The 21,064-nt window shown below is 34.7% G+C and overlaps 2 protein-coding genes and 1 non-coding gene across 3 annotated transcripts; 1 reads left to right on the top strand and 2 right to left on the bottom strand.

Moving 5' to 3' along the window:
• The first annotated feature begins 2,347 nt into the window (after nucleotides 1-2,347).
• LOC145555749 (acetylajmalan esterase 1-like) lies at nucleotides 2,348-4,465 on the top strand. The gene is made up of 5 exons (XM_081617477.1): nucleotides 2,348-2,606; nucleotides 3,055-3,270; nucleotides 3,637-3,782; nucleotides 3,880-4,153; nucleotides 4,245-4,465. The coding sequence occupies exons 1-5, from the start codon at nucleotides 2,348-2,350 to the stop codon at nucleotides 4,463-4,465; spliced, it is 1,116 nt and encodes a 371-aa protein (XP_081473603.1).
• A 1,108-nt stretch (nucleotides 4,466-5,573) lies between these two features.
• Nucleotides 5,574-10,472, bottom strand: LOC145555748 (DNA-directed RNA polymerase V subunit 5C-like). The gene is made up of 4 exons (XM_081617476.1): nucleotides 10,164-10,472; nucleotides 7,745-7,921; nucleotides 6,783-6,896; nucleotides 5,574-5,791 (listed from the first exon to the last, which is right to left on the bottom strand). Exons 1-4 carry the CDS (start codon nucleotides 10,407-10,409, stop codon nucleotides 5,666-5,668), a joined length of 663 nt encoding a protein of 220 aa, XP_081473602.1. The 5' UTR covers nucleotides 10,410-10,472; the 3' UTR covers nucleotides 5,574-5,665.
• A 9,858-nt stretch (nucleotides 10,473-20,330) lies between these two features.
• On the bottom strand, nucleotides 20,331-20,437 carry LOC145557091 (small nucleolar RNA R71). The gene has a single exon (XR_014092165.1). It is a non-coding gene; the product is annotated as a small nucleolar RNA R71 (small nucleolar RNA).
• Nucleotides 20,438-21,064: the final 627 nt, after the last annotated feature.

The following is a 21,064-nucleotide window of genomic DNA, read 5'->3' as shown; positions in this document are numbered from 1 at the left end:
AGTATAAAAAAAGTATAATAAAAAAATTATAAAAAAAGTATTCCATCCAATCGTCTCACTGGCCGACCTTGACCCCTGTTATTTGGAGGTCATATCTAGTATTCAGAGTTTGCCCAAAAATTCCGTTAAGTGTGGCCCACAGTAACACGTGTCAGCATTTTATTTGTTACAAAAAAAGAGAAATTAAAAAAATTAAAAAAAAAAAGAAAAAAAAAAACCTAAAACTACCCAGCCACCACCCCCGCACCACCGCCGCCTTCCCCCCAACTCACCACAGCCCTCCCCGAAACCACCACCCGTGTTGCACCACCACCCCCAACCCACCTGAACCCTCCCCCTCCCATTCCCACAACCGTAACGCCCCCAAAACCACCAAACCCAAAACCCTCGTCCCCCCTAAACGGCCACGAATCCGGCCTTAAAAGGCCGAAATCGGCCGGTTAAGGCCACTAATCCCCAAAACCAGCCAATTTCGGCCATTTGTGGCCAGATTCGTGGCCGTTTTGGGGAACAAGGGTTTTGGGTTTGGTGGGTTTTGGGGGCGATACGGTTGCGGGAAAGGGAGGGGGAGGGTTCAGGTGGGTTGGGGGTGGTGGTGCGACACGGGTGGTGGTTACGGGGAGGGCTGTGGTGAGTTGGGGGGAAGGCGGCGGTGGCGCGGGGGTGGTGCTGTGGTGGTGGCTGGGTAGTTTTAGGTTTAAATTTTTTTTTTCTTTTTTTGGCCAATAATAACACGACACGTGGCTTATGGACCCACTTAACGGATTCCTAAACAGAATCAGTTAAGTGGTGGTAATACCAAATTTGTAGAAATTTATCTTATGTTAAAATCCTTTTTTTTTTTTTTTTATTTTTTTTTTTATGGGGGTGTTAAAATCAATTTTTGCGTTTTTGTGAGGTGTTAAAATCTAAAATTTCCTAAAAAAAAATAACCTAATAACTGATGTGGCAATGAATTATAGTTTTAAGACAAGACTGCGCTAATCTTGCTCTAACAAATAGAGATGGCAATGGATCGGATTTGGATCGGGTGGAGCTTCACCCGCATCCATCCATTATCCTAATTGCTCCATCCACATCCATGCGTCATCCGCTTCACACATCATCCATATCCATCCTTCCATCATCCGCGGATGAAACGGGTGGAGCGGATGACAAAGGGATGAGTACTAAAATGAAAAAAAAAAAAATCACAAAAATTTTAATTTTCGGTTATTTATATAATAATTTTTTTATTTTATTAATAAAAAGAAACAATAACAACATATTGTTTGAAAAATTAATTTGCAACAAAAAAAACAATTAACTTTCTTGCACATTTTATATTTTATTAGTAAAATTCTTTGATTAAAAATTTAATATATGTTAAACGGGTGGGTGGATGGTTAACGGGTGAAAAAAATATCATCCACATCCGATCCGATCCATTACCCGCTTCACCCGTCACCCGCTTCTCATCCATTTAATTCGGATTTTCGTCCATTTATTTTAAGCGGGTGGAGCGGATTAGCGGATATCCACTTAATATTGCCATCCCTACTAACAAACCAAAACCCGACTTTTTTTCATTTAGACATTGTAACTTGTGACACAATCCAATTCAAAATTTATTCTCCATTAGATGACCAATTCAAAATTTGAGAAAAGTGCAATACGTTAATTTAGGAAACATTAATGATTAATCCTAAATTCCTAATATCATACGTACTAATAATAAACTATAGCTAATTAGCAATAGTTTTTCTTACGATGCTAGTTAATTGGTAAAACACTAAAACCTAATCCTAATTAGTTACTCTGTATCATCTAAAAGAATTAGTACAAACGGTTTTTTTTTTTTTTTTTTTTTTTTTTTTTTTTTTTTTTTTTTCCGGAAAGTACAATACCTTAATTTAGGAAACAATAATCCTAATATCCTACGAATTATATACAATAGCAAATAAGCAATATTTTTCTTATGATACAAGTTAATTAGAAAAACCTTAATCCTAATTCATTACTAGTGACTTACTACGTATTCAATGCGTTAATTTAGGAAACATTAAACCTAATACCCTACGAAGTATATCCATTAGCTAATTAGCAATAGTTTTTCTTATGATGCAAGTTAATTAGTACGTAAAACCTTAATCCTAATTAGTTACTCCGGATAATCTAAATAAGATTTAGTACAACACGTTAACTTAATTAGGAAATTTTAATCCTAGTAAAACTTAATCTTCTTACAAAATTTAGCCGACTAAACCAAATAACCGACTAATCATTAATCTTATAAATTCATACACCTCCCCTCCCTATTCCCTTCACAACACAACCAAAAAAAAAAGTACGTAGTAACAAGAAAATTATGGCTTCCATGAAACTAGTACTCCTTGTTGTTCTTGCTCTTTGTTCTTCCCTTCCTCGTCTCAATGCACTCCCTCAACAAATACCGAAAGTAGATGCCATCTATCAGTTTGGTGATTCGATATCCGACACCGGTAACCTAGTACGTGAATCCCCCATTGGAGAACATACAACCTTTGCAAGACTTCCTTATGGACAAACTTTCTTCCATAAGCCAACCGGTCGTTGCTCTAATGGTCTTCTTATGATCGATTTTATTGGTATGTGTCACTTTGCTAGACTTCCTTAATCATCTTTATGTTAAATATTTAATTTTATAATGTTTTATTTGTATATATATCCGTTTATTTTTCTCCGTTATTTCAAAACAATTGCAACAATTTTTATTTTTGCACTATTTGTTTTATAATTTGTATTCTTTGATTGTAGGTTTAAGTAATTAAGTATACAAAGAATTATTGTATGATTTATAAATACAGAAATAAACTATTACAATGATATAAAGAAATTAAAGTAGGTTTATCATTATAATAATGTACATAATGTATTTTGACCTAGTTAAATTATTATTTTTTTGGATCCGTCACTGTCTAACCCTAGTCCGGTAGTCCCCAGTAATTAATTTTTTTTTTTATGTTGTATAAGTTAGTATGTTAATATATGTAAGTAACCCTAGTGACTAATTTTGTTGTGTTGTATAACTTGCAGCCAAGTACTTCAAGCTACCCTTTCTTGATGCATATCTTAATGAAGCTGGTAACTTCGCTCATGGTGTGAACTTTGCTGTGGCGGGATCGACGGCTCTTGACTCTTCAACCTTAGCTGCCAAAAACATTACATCGCTGGTCACCCAAAGTTCATTATCCGTTCAACTTGGGTGGTTTAAATCTCACCTTCAATCACTCTGCCCTAACGACCTAAAAGGTAATTATACTTCCCATCTTATTATATAAATAATAAAATTATTGTACTAATATAAAATAGATTACGTATATCACGTAAAATATTATTGGACTTGTATTAATGTAAATTATCATCAAACTATTAAATAAATTGGAGAAAGATTTATGTTGATGACTACACGGAATAATCAAATTTGGTTCATGTTAGCCGACCCCACTTTTGGGATTAAGGCTTTGATTGATTGATTGATTATATACTAATGAAAATTTTATAATATTCGTTTCAAATATGACTGCGATAATGTTTTAATGATTATGAAGTATATATATTAACGATCAAGATTAGATTATAGTTACTTATTATTCTTATTCATATATATGTATGCAGATTGTAAGGCTAAACTTGCGAATGCGTTGTTCATCATTGAAACCGGAGGTAACGACTTTAACTACGCGTTTTTTGGAAGAAAAACAATGGAAGAAGTGCAACAAATGGTGGATGAAGTAATTCAAGCCATTACTAATGCTGTAAAGGTTTGTTTTTCTAACATATTATCAATTACATTTTTTAAATTGTTCATAAAATAATTATGAAGTACTAATTACATACAATTGTTACATAATTATGCAGGATGTCATTAATCTTGGTGCAACTAAAGTTGTAGTTCCTGGCAACTTCGCAATTGGTTGTATGCCAATATATCTTAGCACTTTTAAGGCGAACGACTCAAATATGTATGATGAACTCCATTGTTTAAAGGGTTTGAACGGATTCGCAACGTTTCAAAATGATCGATTACAAGAAGCTCTTAAGGAGCTTCAAGGACAGTATCCAAACGTTGCAATAGTGTATGCTGATTATTTCAACGCATTGAAGGGACTCATTCAAAATGCTGCTTCACAAGGTTAGTTTTTGTCAATTTTTAATACAAAGTATTTGATTGTATTCTTTTGTTTAGAGTAAGTACTAATACATGTATTTATCTATATATGCAGGGTTTGAAAAGAATGATGTACAAAAGACATGTTGTGGAATTGGTGACAACGAGTATAACTTTAACCTAACTCGAATGTGTGGAAACAATGGAGTTCCAGTTTGTCGCGATCCCTCTAAGCTAGTGAGTTGGGACGGAGTTCATATGACTCAACACGCTTACAGAGTCATGGCCAAAGAGCTATTCAAGGAAATTGTTCAAGGCATCTCCACTCGAGTTTAATTTCTTTCAATTAAAGTGTGTTATTTACTACTGAAATAAATGTTGAAGTTATATTTTTTTGATACATTTAAGCTATATCTACTTCTTTTTCGATATAAAAGTATTTTTCTTATTCAAATATCTGTTAGTAATATTAATACAGATTACAGTTAATTTCTCTCAATAGTCATTTTCTTTCATGTATCCATAGCCGCATAATAATGTAAAAAGTTTCATTCAAAAAAAATGAAAAAGGGTTTTCTATCTCTTTGCTGTTGCTCGTTGGATATAAATCTAAAATTCTTAAAAGAAATTTCAATATTTTTACTAATGGAAAATTAGTAATATTAATGTTCAAATTTGTATGCCAGAAACATTATAGTTAAACTATATATTGTAGTTTTTTTTAAGCAGAAGTACTTATACACATTACAAAACAAGTTTCTTACATTCATTATTGAAAAAAAATAAAAAAATAAATAAAAAATAAATAAAAAAACCTAATTTTCTCAATAAATTTATGGTATCAAAGTTAATAGTTGTAATTAGTTTTGTAAAGAGTACATTTATAAATGGGATTATGGAATATGTTTTTTCACAAACTCTTAAACAAGGAGAATGGACAACAAATTTGGCAAAGTGGGTGTAAAACTACTCTAATAATGAATTAATGATCAAGAATGAGCCCTGTAATAAAATTCGCCTAGCTACTATTATTTTTTATTGACAAGGTTCGTTATTCTCTCTTTACAAGAAACTTACATTCCTAAGTTTTTTTTTTTTTTTTTTTTTTTCTGATTTTTTGAGCAAAATTGTATTTTAGGTTATGTTCTGATATATTATTGAATTAGATTATAAAAAGACATATAGTATGTATGCATGTCCTTAAAAGCAGCTACAAATGTTAGCATTCTAATACAAATTCACATGGAAAATGAATATAAGCTATGATGAGAATTGAGAATTAATATTCGGTAGTACTTGAACCTTCTATTTTTAGTGAAATCAACACAGCAAAAATCCAAGTAGCATGCATCAAATACTGTGTTGTTTATGTACATATCACCAGCACCAAATTTACAGGTTTCATGTTTGCATCTTGCAGAAAACCTAACACAAACTTGTGGCATAAGATGAGTATTATCTTGTCATATTATTATAAAGAAGTCTATGATTGTTAACTGTTTGAGTGAATTTCGATCGAGTTTTTTACTCCAGTCATCACAGAACACACCGATAAGTAACCAGGGAACTTGGTAATCCAGCAGTGTAGCTAACTTTCATGACTTGCCCCTTCTCATGTCCATGATAGCGTGCAATTGCATCATTCTCCTGAATGCGCGGCAACTGAAAATAAACATATGACCAAGTTATACCACTTGTGTTATAGAATCCAAGAATTAAGGGGCATGTTTATTGTTTCACTAGTTAAGATCAAGGATAAAATCATTATGGTGCGTAAACAATGTCCTGCATATGTGAGCCTGAGAAACATAAAATTCTCACAGGAGAAAATCATAGATTGTGCTCAAAGAAAATCACAAAGTTAATAGTTATAAAATGATACTTCACACTAGCTTCTTCATGCTTTTGAATTGGGCTGTTCAGAGTGCGGTTTAGACCGCACCAAACCACAATTTTATCAAAGTAATCATATTATTCAAATTTCATGGTAACTGTCCAATCAATATATCTACAGCCATTAAATGGACTGATGAGGATCGATGCTTTAAGATTTATGAGTCAAGCTCTAAAAAGTTTGTTTGCTGTAGATTTGCATGAATTCAGGGACAACATATGCTAGCAAGTGACTAGAAAAAAAATTAGAATCTAGAAGCCTCTAATTTATGCAACCACTGCAGAAGAGAAACACATCTAATGCAACCTCAGATATATTTTTATTTTATTCATGCTAAGTAATCATAATGACGCTTATTGCAATACGAACACAGATGAAATGGGACAATTTTCAGGAAAAACAAAAACCAACCAGTCATTCATCCTCCCTCTCCCAGTCTCCATTAAAAGATCTTTCAAATATTAGTTTAAATCTATTGATCTGCTTCTATAGGCAATGATGACTGCATTATGACTATGAATGTACTTTGTACAACAAATGTGAAGTTAATTATGAGTATAGGGAAATCATCGCACCAAAAACCAGCATAAGTAACGAAAATGTACAGCCAAAGAATAGACACATGGATTAGTTCAGTAAATGCCCAAACAGCCTAAGTTTATACCTTCTAGCCTGGGTGTATAGACATGGAATTGCAAGTTCAAGTGCACCAGGATGGAAGTGCAATGCATCTTTCAAGGGGGGAAATAAACGAATTACCTGGTGTTCCTTCACCTGATACTTCTGTAGCAGACATATCTTCTCCTGAGTAGTCAGCTTTTCATGCTTTGGTGTTAAGACATGCTTTGTGATGTTGACCAACAAGTCACTGATCTACAAGGAAAAGAAGATAGAGGTTTAAACTTCAATATAAGTTGAATTGGAGATAATAACCAAAGAAAGACAGTAGCGCAATGTCACATCTTGACACAGGCACCTCAATTAGGCCATTCAATGAACTACGGCAAGAATTTACTAATTTAGGGTCTGTTCTGATTTACTGAACTGAACTTAACTGAATTGTTTATGAGAGAAGGAAATTAGGAACTGAATTGAACTGAAATTAAGCTGAAGAGAACAGGTCTTTAGTGATTCATTTATGTCTTGATGAATAATATATTGAAGCTGTCACCAAGCATACATCAAACCATCCACTGCAAAATTGACAGTTCAACTAACTATATAGTATATTTATAGACTAACCCTGTTAAAGGAAACCTAAAATGCAATACTAAATAAAAACACAGGTGGATTTTTTAAAGGAAAATGCATGCCACTTAGAGCAGGGATCAGCCTATATTTGATTAAGGCTCTTCCAAACTCCGAATCTAAGCAGCTTATACATAATTGAATAACGAGATAAGCACAGAAGATAAGCCATCATGATAAGAATCAAACAGAAAATCCAAATCTAAGCAGCTTATCAGTTGCTTTTGAAGAAACAGTGTAGTACAAAATTTCTTCAACCAAGTGTTAACCTAGTTTTAGCACAGATATGAGATATACCCAAAGAAGATAGGGTGGATTTTCCTGAAAGATTAGAGTATTTAACAGCCACAGATATACAGAACACATAGGAGAGATTAGGGGGGGGGGGGGGGGGGGGAATGTCTTTAAACAGGCTAAAACTATATTGCATAAGAAGTTTGAAACAAAGGCTTGAAATTTCCTATAGACATGACCTGAAATATCTCTGTTTTGACAGGGTATTCATCCACAACTTTTCGAGCATGGTGATTCATTTTGCTTTGCAGGACTAAAATAATCCGGTGCAATCTCTCTTTGTCAATGACTTGGCTGAAAATTGTAAGGATGTTGCCTTTTTTAATTTCCTCAGTTCCACCAAAAATGACCAAAATCTGCAGGACAGGAAAGTAGTGGTATTAGACATTATGAGACTAAAACAATAACAGCTCAATTAACAATTTATTGCCATCCTCGAGTGCCTGAACTTAAAACTTTTATGTCAACCATATCGACTTGGCTCAAGAGTTCCTAACAGTATGTCAACCATATCGACTTGGCTAACCTCTCTACTACCAAAAGCATCTTAAGAATGCTCAAGAATAGCTTCACATGGATGCTATAAGGCTAGATGACAGAACAAAAGGCTTACTCAGTTCCAGGCATCCTCATTATTTCAGGAATCAGGATCCATTACAAAGGGAATGAACAAGCGAATAACATAAAAGCAAGGTCTCTTCATTCATTAGGAGGCTGACAATATAAAGTTAAACTGTTGAACATTGCCGACCATATGACTGACCAAAAAAATCGCTTAAGAAAGCACTACCAGTCTATATAATGTACAGCAAAAGTTGACAACAAATGGTTCTGATTGCTAACTACGTCATAACTGAGCCAAGTCATCAATAATACAATGAGTACAAAGTCTTTAATGGTATACCAAACAAATTTAGTTTTAGCACAGTATACCAACTTTTGTGCTACCCTAATGATTCAGAGGAAAATGGGATGGACAGCATAAGCCCTTTCCAATAGCAGGGTGAAAATTACACAAGGACATAGCACAGACTAGCAAAGGTGGTTTCTTAATATCTTCATCAGATACAACCACTCTCCAGTGCCCCCTAGTCTATAAACCCCAAAACCAATACTAAATGTTCATGTCCATTTTTTAAACTCGATTTTTTTTTTTTGCCATCAATACGTGGAAAATTTACCAGAAGTCACCCGAAATCAACATTCTGGGATCTAGTCCCTGTACATGGAAAATTATATCAACAAAATAGGATCAATAGTATGAGAAACACGTTTAAGGGCCTTTAGGTCTCAAACTCTCATTACAACACAGAAAGGCTGCACAAGGTGGGTATTAAGCCGATGACAGCTTACTCTTTTGCACACTATCACCTAATGTCAAAATTCAAAAACACTCTTGTTGTCTAATTTAGGGATTTTGCAAGCAGGAACTCATTGATTGTTACATGCTTGAAAATGTATATTTGCTACAAATGCATAACATAAATAACATAAAACCATAGAGTATGTAGTAAACAAATCAGCCAAGACATGTCAACAAAAAACATGATCTCAAAGGATAAATTTAAGGGGGCGTTTGGTTGGAGGAAATGAAGTAATGGAAAGGGAATTAAAACCACTCTATCCCCTAATGATTGTTTGGTTGAGCTATTTAAAATCTTTTTTTTTTTTCTCCATGCTCCCATAACTCAATTTTCGCTAGTTTAGAACAACTTATTTAAGCAAATATTTGCTAATATCAAAATTAACCACACCAAATCTTTTCATTTGCGTTTATTTTATCGCTAATCATCTCTGACTCGGTAAAAAATATATTAGTTAAGGAAATTTCATAATTGGAAATTACATGTTAACATCAATTTACAACATCTCATTTGACGCATTCTTTTCTTATGGATTAAGGCGCAATTAGAATCAAAGTTTAGTCAAATCAAGAAATCAAAATGGCCCTGATAAAATTAGATCAGATGAATCGAACATAGCCTTTGTCATGCACTACACCCCATTGGAGCTTAGACAAATCTTGACCACCCCATCTTAGAAACCTCGCCGCCCTCACAACCACTGACACCACCACACCCCATTCCAAACAATCAACCATAACATACTCAAAAATCAAATACAAACTAGAATGACACCTTACATGATGGCGTAACAATCTACGCATTTTACTCGTGCACTAGCATACCAAATTATAAATGATAAATAAAATATGATAATCCTACTTCAAAACACAGCCAACATCATCTCACTCAAAACCAAAATTCAGCAAGTTAGGGTTCCAAACGTAGCATACTCAATATTCAGAACTCAAAACCATATTTATTCAACCAAAAATAAAAATCAAAAATCGAAAAACTGGTAAACAAGGAACTAATACTAGCAATTTTGCATAATACTTTTACAGAATAATTTAAAAATAATAAGCACCCACAATCCCATACAATGTGGTACCCCAAAAATCACATTTTTTGTACAATTTACTAATCCCATTACACTAAATCAAAATCTACAAATACCAACATAATTTCAGACCCATAAAAATGGTGGGATTATTACAAAAACAGAGTATAACAATGAAAATTCTGATTAGGGTACCTTAGAAGACGAGTCAGCTCGGAGAGGAACACAAATGCGAAGGGAAAGAGGGTCAGGGTTTTGGCCAAACTCGGCACGAAACTCGGGAAGAGAGCGAGTTAACTCGGAGTTAGGAACAGCATAGCCCCTGTCATTGAGGAGTTCGAAGAGGGTTTTACGTGCCAGATAATACCTGTGACTTTCAACGCTTCCATTGTCTACAAAATGGGTTAAGCAGTTGCTAAATTCGCCATTTTTATCAGCCATTTTTGGTGTTTTTTCTGTGTAAAATGTTGTTTTTGGTGTGGGATGAAAAATGGGGGAAAAGAGGAGGTTTTTTAAGGTATGGAAGATGAAAGGACTTAAAGACGTACGCTACTAGTGTAGTTGTAGGACTGTAGAGCTGTATTTAGCACGCTAATGTTGTGAGGTGGGCCTAGGTACCTCATTCATTATATTAGGAGTTGATGACAACTAGCTTGGTTAGTCGAAATGTTTTTTTTTTTTTTTTTTTTTTTTTTTTTTTTTTTTACCGTTTTTATAAGTAAATATTCTCTCCATTTTCGATTTATAGTCACTTATGTCATTTTTAGGCACCCATAAGAGCACCAGCATCAAGGCCTTTTACAATCCTTTCCGTGGCTTTTTGGTGTCCTTTCCCAATCCTGATGGATGCTATTACTTGGGAAAGATAACTGTTAGGGAAATGATATTGTAGTATCCTTTCTCTGGAAAGGAAATCTCGCCTCGGCCCAAGTGCCATGTTAATTCAACAATCACAAACAAAAGCATACAACGGCAATATTGGAAATCATCCAACGCTCAACTTGTTGACACTTGTCAACATCTTGTTTCTTTATTTTTTTTTGCTCCAAAACAGTATAACGGCTATAATTTGTAAACGGTAACTTATTTTTAAAATCCGAAAACACCAATAGTCATAAAAATTTTTTGTCTATAAAATGAGTATAAATTTGCTATATTTTCACAAAGTTTCAGTTTCACTTGTACAATACTCTTAAACACAAAATTACTCTAATCTTCTTTTTTTCAAGTTTATTTTTCTCCATTTCACTTCCAATTTCTTAGAGTCTTCAATATGGATCGTAATAATTCTAATTACGGTGGTAACCCGAATTTTCCTAACAATTCAAACTTTCAATTTAACCAATCTAATCCTCCTGTTGACCCTAATCTGTTGAGTAATCCTCAAATCCAAGCTGCATTTTTTCAATGGTGTAGTAGTCAACCAAGACCAACAAATTTCAATAATATTCCACCAATACAACCAAATTTTCCTCATAATTCCCAATCCTATCAACAAGCTTTTGGTAATACCGCTTTTTTTCCCATATCAGAACATTTAACTCAAAATATGAATCAATCTCCAGGTGGAGTTTGTAGTAGCAATGCTACTCCAATAGAGTTAAGTGGTGAACATGTTGAGGAATTAGCGGGAGCACAACATCTTGAAGAGATTGACAATGATGAAGTCGAAATTGTTCCAGAAGTGCAACTCAATACATCTGCACAAAGGAAAAACCAAGCATGGAGTATCGCCGAAGACAAAGCTCTTGTATCAGCCTATATAAATGCAGGAGGCGATGTGGAGAGGGGAACCAAGACCAAGAGAAGCGGGTTATGGGCAGAAATTCACAACCAGTACGAAAAGGCTAGAGCTGAAAATCTCAATGAGATTAAGGTAAGAAACGTTAAATCTTTGCAAAATCGATGGGATCACATAAATTTACATGTAAGTAAATGGGTTGACGCCTACGGTTATCATTTTCGAACTAAGGGTAGTGGTGAATCTGAGCAAAATTTGGAGAGATTCGCTCACATAGATTACAAAGCAACTAACAATAAGATGTTTTGTTATTTGCATTGTTTTGCAATTCTGAGGAAGTACCCCAAATGGGATCCCTCCTTGTCCAAAGTTCAGTCTGATATGTTACCGGGTGGTCAAGCATCTACAGATAGTGGGGGGAGCGGTAAAAGATCCCAACCCGATTCATAGTGTGAGGTTGGCAGAAGGGCTAAAAGACCTCTTGGCATAAAACAGACAAAGATGAAAGGTAAAGCATCAAGTACTTCGTCAAGTGTAAATCTTGACTCTTTAAATACAAATTTTAATGACATGGGAGAGAAATTGAGTCAATTGGGAGAGCGACTACTTGATCAGATGAGATAACGAGATGAAGAACAAAAGGCCCGGGTAGAAGAAAAGAAAAGGCAGAAGGAGGAGGCCATGAAGTTCAGAATGTTAGAAATGTTAATGCAGAAGCCCGTTCTTGATGACAAGGAATTAGCAATGTATAACAAACTGAGAGACGAATTTAGTAGTAGGTTTTCGCATTAATTTCATTTTAGTATTTGCAATGTTTGTATTTTAATTAAGTATTGTAAGGTACGCAAGTTATTTTTTTTTAAAATTGTTTGTGCTACTAGTAATGTTGATGTTTATGTAGTGTTGTTATTGTTGTTTATGTATTAAATTAATATTAGTGTATTTTAATTTGTTTTTAAAACTATGATGTCTCTTTTACCTTTTGACAAGACTCATGCATGCATTGGTAAAAAAACTGACCTTACAAAATTCTGCATGCATTGGTCATAATTCTCACCATACAATCCTTATCTTATCCATATCTTATGTGCACCAATTATGTTTTAACAAAATCTTATCTTCTGACCAACAATATCCTATTTTTGTCTATTTAAAGTACATGATTTCTATCTCCTACTGTCACAAACAAACACACCAAAAATAAAACACCAAACACAATATGAGCTTAGATTCAATCTCTTCAAGTTCTTCAAGCTCTTCCTCCTCAAGTATAACTGATAAAATTTATGATCACATGGTCATGAATTTTATAAATGAGAGTCAACGTTTAGTTGCGATGCAAAATTCAGTGCTTAATTCATTACAACCTGAAAAGCAAAAACGTCCGAGAAAACGAAGGGTAACTGTAACTAGAAATCGTGAAGCGGCTCACGACAATCTAGTTGCAGATTACTTTATTAATCAACCGGTATACAATGATACCGTATTTCGAAGGAGGTTTCGTATGAGGAGACCTCTGTTCCTTCGCATTGTGGACACATTAAGTGCAAGTAATCACTATTTCCAACAACGTCCCGATGCTACCATGCGTCTTGGTGCTTCACCCCTTCAAAAATGTACCGCGGCTATACGTATGTTAGCTTATGGTTGTTCAGCTGATCAAGTAGATGAATATCTAAAGCTTGGTGAAAGTACTGCTAGAGAATGTCTTTCACAATTTGTCGATGGAGTTATTGCTCAGTTTGCAACTGAGTACCTCCGCAAGCCAACAATGGAAGATATCCAGCGTCTTCTAAGAGAAGGGGAGGATAGAAACTTCCCCGGCATGCTAGGAAGCATTGATTGCATGCATTGGGTATGGAAAAATTGTCCAGCTGGATGGAAAGGAATGTATCAAGGCCGATCTAAAACGACCACTGTTATCTTGGAAGCGGTTGCATCTAGGGATTTATGGATTTGGCACGCCTTCTTTGGGACTCCTGGGTCGTGCAACGATATTAATGTACTACAACGTTCTCCTGTATTTGATGATATAATAAATAATCGTGCTCCACAAGTTCTGTTCACAGTTAATGGAAACACTTACACAAAAGGATAATATCTCACTGATGGGATTTATCCAAAGTGGTCGACATTTATAGATGCGGTTACTGCCCCTCAAACAGCTAAGGATACGTTATTTACTGAACGTCAAGAGAGTGCGAGAAAGGATGTTGAGCGTGCTTTTGGTGTGTTACAAGCTCGTTTCGCAATAATCAGGAAGCCTGCTTTGGCATGGAGTGTAGATCTGTTGTGGAAAATTATGATGACTTGCATCATTATCCACAACATGATTGTTGAAGACGAGCGTGATACATATTTAAATTATAAGGATCCACTCGAGTTTGCCGATGAACAGCCTGAGAATATGTCGGGGTCGTCCTCAACTAGGAATGCAACAACATTCACCGTAACTCCCGGACAGTATGATCCAGATAATTTCGGTAGATTGATAGCTTCGAGAGGGGAAATTCGTGATAGAGACGTCCATATGGCTTTGAAGAACGACTTGATCGAGCATTTATGGGCACAGTCTATGAGGTCCGATGAAAATTAAACATTTCAGTTATTTTTAAACTTATGTTTGTTATTTTCTTTGCTATTTTTATCAACGTAATTCATGTTTTTTTTTTATTCGTGTCGTTTAATCAATGTATTTCATGTTTTTAATCAATGAATTTTATGTTTTTGAATTCGTCTCGTTTAATTAATGTGTCGGTTAATAGAACGATCTATTATTAATTATTATTAACAACATTTTCAACAATAATAATAATTAAGTATATTAATAAATATATGTAATTTGAAAAAGGAATAAATGGTGGGGTATATGTAAGTAGGAGAGAGAAAGTGGGAAAGGATACTCATTGATGTTGGAAATTTTTAAGGGAAAGGATGAGTAAAAGGATGGAAATAGTGGGAAGTGATGTGGAGGAAAGAGAAAGTGATGTGTCAAGTGTAGGAAAGGAGAGAGAAACCGGGAAAGGATATAAGTATCCCCAACAATAATGATGCTCTAATGTTAATCACATTTGTTTTTTTCAAGTATTATTAATATTTTTTATAACCAAAATTATCTAACATTTGCAAAAATATTTGTGCAAATTTAACTTTCTAATGTAAATTTTACTTTCCCATGTGCTTTAATTACTTTCTCTCTCTACTTTTTTGCATACCCAATGTAAGTTTACTTTTTCAATTTACTTTCTTTAATTCTCCTAAATTCCCGTGATTTTTCTTCAAAAGTGACTATCAATCGGGGACGGAGGGAGTACTTTTTTAGTATTTTATTACTTGCTTTACTTTCTGGAAAATTTATCAAGAATGTTACTTTGCATGATCTTTGTCCGGTCTTTCAAAATTATAACAACCTTTTGATTATCTTGGATTAAAATGAGCTTTAACATACATCTTTCATGAATGGGGTGAAACCGGTTGTGACCTGCTTAATGGGTTAAGAATGACACGTATCAATCAATACTATATACTAAAAGACACACCAAAAAAACTACTTATTAAATAAACAAATCATTTATAAAAAATAAATTATTTTTGTATACATATTCCATATTAATGTATTATCTATTATAATTAATATAAAAAAGATTTCACAAATCTTTTTAAAAATTTTTTGGCAACTACAAACCTAAAAATACATTCTTAAATAATTTATAACCTGTTTTTCAACAAGAAAAAGATTACTTGGATTTTTTGCCTACTTTTGTTTTATTGTCTACTAGATTAGAACTCGTGCGATGCACGGTTTATATAAAATATATTTTTAATTTATATATTTTTAAAAATAAATTGCTATTACACATGAATATAAATAAGAATTACGTATATTTTGTAATTTTAAATTTTTTTATTTTCATCAAAATTATGATACAGTATTTGTTCAACGTTGTCTAATTCATAGTTCAATGTAGGAGGTCATTTATAAGTGTGCAATTTAAAATTGTTTTAATTTCTTACGATAAACTGATATGTTTTAGTTGTAATATAAAAGCTTTCAATATTTAAATTTCAAAAATGTTAAATAAGATAGCTTTACAAAAAAAAATGACATCATCATTGCTTTTAAGCGGGAATTTTTTTTATTGAGAAAGCAACACGTGGGCAATGGTGACGTCAGCAACTTCTGTTTTAGTAATAGTTAATAGATATATTAGAACCTCATGCGAATATAAATCAACGTATCACATACTTTTATTATTCCTTGACTAATATATGATTATAATATTTATCATTCAATAATATATAACTGCATATAATTATAGATCACCGTGCATGGCACGGGATCTAACCTAGTCACTTTGTAAAGGATCTGTTGTTTTTTTTTCCAATTTTCTTATTTTTAAAAATTAATTTTTAACAAAAAAATAATTTTAATTACAACCCCATCCCGGTGCAGTGAACCCCCATCGTAGCCTCCACTAGCAGTGAACCCCCTAACCTTATCCCCCACCCTCACCCATGGCCTCCACTAGCCATGGAAACCCCACCCTTGCCAAACACCATGGATTGTCGCCCCACACAAACCAACCCCAACTTACACCTCACAAATTGGCCTAAGAATTGCCATTACCGTCACTAGAACTAGGTTGTGTGGTTGCTGGAAAGGAATGAGCTAGGAAAGGGAGGGTGGAGGCGACTGACAAGAGAGGGGAAATGGGTGGGTGCAGGGGCGAAGGGACGGGGGGGGGGGGGGGGGCTGGTGGAGGCCCGACCTCCCCGGCCCAAATCTTTAACTTATAGTTTTTATAGACTGGCCCCCATAAAAATATTATAGATAACATTAAAATGGAATAAAATATGTATTTCAATTTTTGTCACATTGGTTAAAACTTGAAGCTCTTACCCAAGAGACCTGGGATCAAGTCCTTCCTTAACATGTATTTTTTTTTCTTTTTTTTTTTGACAAATCCTTAACATGTATTTTTACAATTTACAACCACATGATTATTAATGTGGGTCGTTCTTGGCCTGGTGGTATGGCCCAAATAAACCTACAAACAACTATTTTTTTTTTTTTTTTTTTTTTTTTTTTTTTTTTTTTTTTTTTTTTTTAATAAAAGTGGGAGTTCAAGTTCAACAAAGTATGAAGTTCTTTCCTTCAAAACAAAAAAAAAAAAAGTACGGAGTTCTTCTTCCAGGTTATTTTTTAAAAATTGTAATTTCATCAAATTAATAGATTCTTTAATGTGATTTATGTTATTATTATTATGATTTGTAGTTTTACTTGTCTATTTTATTTAATAATCTTCTATAGCTAGAAAAATTTGGATCCGAAAAGTAATTTGAATGATGATAATGAGCAAAACACAAATTTTGATGGGGCAAAAAAATCTACTACTTCAATTTGTAAAGTAAGATTAAACTAATTTTTGTTCACCTTATTTCTACTTTTGTAAGATCTAACAAATTTAGATAAGTTAAGTTTATAAAAAAAAAATAAGTTTTGATAAGGATTACCCAATTCACGTATAAATTGTAACTGAAATAGGTTTTGATAAGGATCACCCAATTCACGTATAAATTATAACTAAAATTGGTTTTGATAAGGGTCACCAACTACCCAAGTATAATTACAACTAAAATAAATTTTGAAAAGTTAAAATAGGTTCAGATAGGTTCAAATAGGTAAAAATTAGGTGAATAGAATGCACGCTTAGAACATTTAAATTTTTTAAACTGAAGTGTCGTTTAACAACTCCGGCACCCAGGACTTAAAAATCCTGGCTTCGCCCCTGGTGGGGTGGAGGGAAAATGATGAGGGTGGCCGAAAAAGGGAGGGGAAGGGGAAGGAGGTATGAAGGTCGGAAAGGGGAGAGGAAAATGGAAAAACTGCCCGGAATTATCCAGCCTTTGAGTCATCGGCCCAAAATAATCCCACCTTCTGATTATTTTTAAATAATCTGACCTTTATTGTCAATCCGCTCGAAATAGTCTCAATCGGTCATGTAACTTGTTATAATAGGTTACCTAACACGTGGCGGCCTGTGATTGGTCTAATAAAAAAATTAATATAAAATAAAAATTTAAACAAAAAGTTAATTTTTTTTGTAAAGAAAAAATAAAAAAAAAAAAAAAAAAAATAATTATGTTAAACCCACTCCACCAGCTGCCAAGCCATCCCAGCACCACCTGAATCCCTGCCCCGACCACCCTAAGTCGACGCTGATGCTGACTTCGATTCGGCGCCGATTCCGACTGCGCGCCATGCCACCAGCAACCTGAATCCCTGCTGATGTGTCTATTTTATATAGTATTTTACCCCCGTCCCTTGGTCATAATTAGTAGTGTTTTTGGCTCTTTAGAGCCACTTTTATTACTAATTGGTGTTTTCTAGTGTTTTCGTAGATTTGGTTGACTTTTGCAGGGATTTATACTTTTGGAGTATTTTCCCGAGATATTTTGGAGCAATCACAGGCATTGGAGAAGCACAACCAGATTCTATAGCCCAGGGCCGGTTAGAGCCATCGAACCGGTGATTAAAGGCTCGGTATAGGTGATACCGGGGCATTTGGACCGAGTATTCAAGACCAGAAGAGGAAACCCAGATTGGCCCGAAGAAATGGAGCCTAATCGTAGTCCAAATAGTGGCCCAAGTGAGCCGCTCGGCCAAAGAGACTGGCGCTCGGAGGCGCGCCCGGACGGGCGAGAGAAGCTAAGGTTGGCGCCCGGTGACGCGCCCGGCCGGGCGCGAGATTAGTACATCAAGCAAAAAGGCGCGCCCGATCGGGCGGTGCCTCGCCCGATCGGGCGCGTGTATTCATTAGGGGACGATTAGCGTTGTTTTAGTTTGGGATTTGTACGGAGTATAAATACTCCTCCGTAATACGATTTTAACTCTCTTCTCCCTTTTACTCTTTCTTCACTCTCTTAATTGTTTTCTTAGATTTCTTTCTCTCAAACCTTTGTTCTTAATCCATTCTTAATTCCAGATTTGTTTGGTAACTATTTCTCTTCTCTTAATCTTAGTTGTTTATTTTATTCCTTTCATCATGACTTGTTTTATTGCTTTGATTAGTTTAGTTTTTATTATGTGTGAGTAGTTCTATTTCTAGGGTTTTTGGGGATCCTTAAATAATATGAAAGGGTAATTTATTGTTGTTGATTGTCAATGCTAGATTAATTTCCTATTGATTGATTTAACGGTCTGTGACTAGATTAGGCCTGATCTTTTATGCATGAGTTTGACAATATTGATCCGAGATTCGAAAGATGAGAATTGATGTTTAGGTCTAGTTTCAATAGGCAGATTAATTTATAAATGGTTAAGTCGAGATGTGAGAGATGAGATTTAATACTAGTAGATTAATTTTGTGATTGTAATACGTAGCGAAAGCCCTTTACAATCTGGTTAATTGATGCATTGATGATAGACTATTATTGGTTCTTGATATTGCATGATAATTTCTTATTGAATTGTTTTAACGCTTTACAATTATGGCTTGTAAAAGTATAGCAATATTGAATTGATGAATCGAGCAGATGTTAATTTGATATTAAAGGCTATTTTCAATAGGAACTTAGATCTAGTAAATTGCGAGAGCCTGTTAGATCTATGCTGATTAATAAATTGCGAGAGCCTGTTAATCATGTTATTTATGCAATGTCAATGATTGATTATTATGTTTTACTCTGGAGTATTATTTATTGGTGAACCTATGCCCTAGATCCTTTTATATATTGTTTTCTCCCTATTCTCAATCTTCGTAGTTTAGTTTATTATTCAATCATAAATATTGGTTACTTCATAATCTAGATTATATCAGTTAATTAGGAATAGAAAGATCCATTTCTCTGTGGATTCGACCCTACTTCTCTATCTACCTTAGTTAGAGGACTTAGGAATTATTTTTAATTAGGGGATACGACTTTACCCTGTCAAAATTTGGCGCCGTTGCCGAGGAAACGGTTTTATTTTTATTTCTGATTGTTTTTGTAGTCTAGATTATTTTCCTTTTGTCTCAGAGAACGTTAGTTCTCTGAGGCAAATCTCAAATTTGCTTCTAGTTTTTGTTTATGCCCAGGTGTTCCAGATCAGGGTACATCCCATTCGATCCTGAGATCGAACGTTCCTTCCATAGACAGAAAAATCTTTACAAGCAAATTCTGGTGATAATAACAATAATCACCGTGATCCTCCGACTGGTTCTAGTGATTTAGAGGTATCATCTGACACAGAATCAGAGATGGCGGTTCCAAAGAAGCTTAGTGATTAGTCACAACCAAAGCTTACAGATTTTCCACATCTCACCCCTACTTCGGCTCTTGAGGGGGTTCAATTCGAAATTAAACCTCAGTTTATAACGATGATAGAGATGAAGCAATTTAGTGGAGCCAAGGGTGAAGACCCAAATCTTCACATTACCGACTATTGTCAATATTGTAATACCATCAGGCAAGCCGGGGTCACTCAAGACCAAATCAGGGAGATTCTCTTTCCCTTCTCTTTAACTAAAAAAGATAAATTGTGGTTTAATGGCTTAAATAGAACTGCACTTGGTATAACTGACTGGGAAACTCTTGTTTTGAATTTCTATAACAAGTATTATCCTGCAGAGAGAACAACCGTACTACGGAGTGCGATTCAGAACTTTGCCCAAGAAGCCGTTGAATCTTTATATGAGGCTTGGGAGGGGTTTAGGGATCTACAAAGAGATTGCCCTCACCATAATTTAGCACAATGACAGTTAATCCAAGCCCTTTATAATGGCCTTGGAAATTCTTCTCGAATAATTTTAGATTCTGCAGCTAGTGGGAGATTTATGAATCTTGATGTTGAAGATGCAGGTCAGGTTATTGAAGACATGGTGTAGGGAATAATTTCAAGCTTTTAAAATCCCACTAGATTGAACCCCACTGTGATCATACACTAAAGTACAGTGGCGTCCAAAAGGGAAGAAGATAGAGCAAAAGAGTCGCCAACAAGTTTTTAAGGAGCTTGTAAACCGTTCACAGGATGAAGGTTACACCTTAACGATCCAAGAGATCGTCAACTCCATAAGGTCTTGAACCAAATAAGGGTTCGGGGATGATGGTACAAATCCAACCTAAAAGAGATTGAACCTGCCCTAATAATAGGCCTCTACTTTATTCTGCTCGTATTCATGTGCGCTTTTTAATTAACATACAATCAATATGATTAACCCTAAACCTGTTTATCTATGTTGGTTGAATATTAATGCACAAATAAATCTATTATTGGCGATCACTTGACTTATAATCACAATTAACCCTAAACAAGATTATTAAGTATCTTATTAAGCATGATTACAAGTACAAATTCCCTTTAAACATGCATAAA

The sequence above is a fragment of the Chenopodium album genome, chromosome 8, assembly GCF_948465745.1.
Source record: "Chenopodium album chromosome 8, dcCheAlbu1.1, whole genome shotgun sequence".
Taxonomy (NCBI): Eukaryota; Viridiplantae; Streptophyta; class Magnoliopsida; order Caryophyllales; family Amaranthaceae; genus Chenopodium; species Chenopodium album.
Note: the sequence above shows the minus strand (reverse complement) of the source record. Positions and strands in the feature narration are given on the sequence as shown.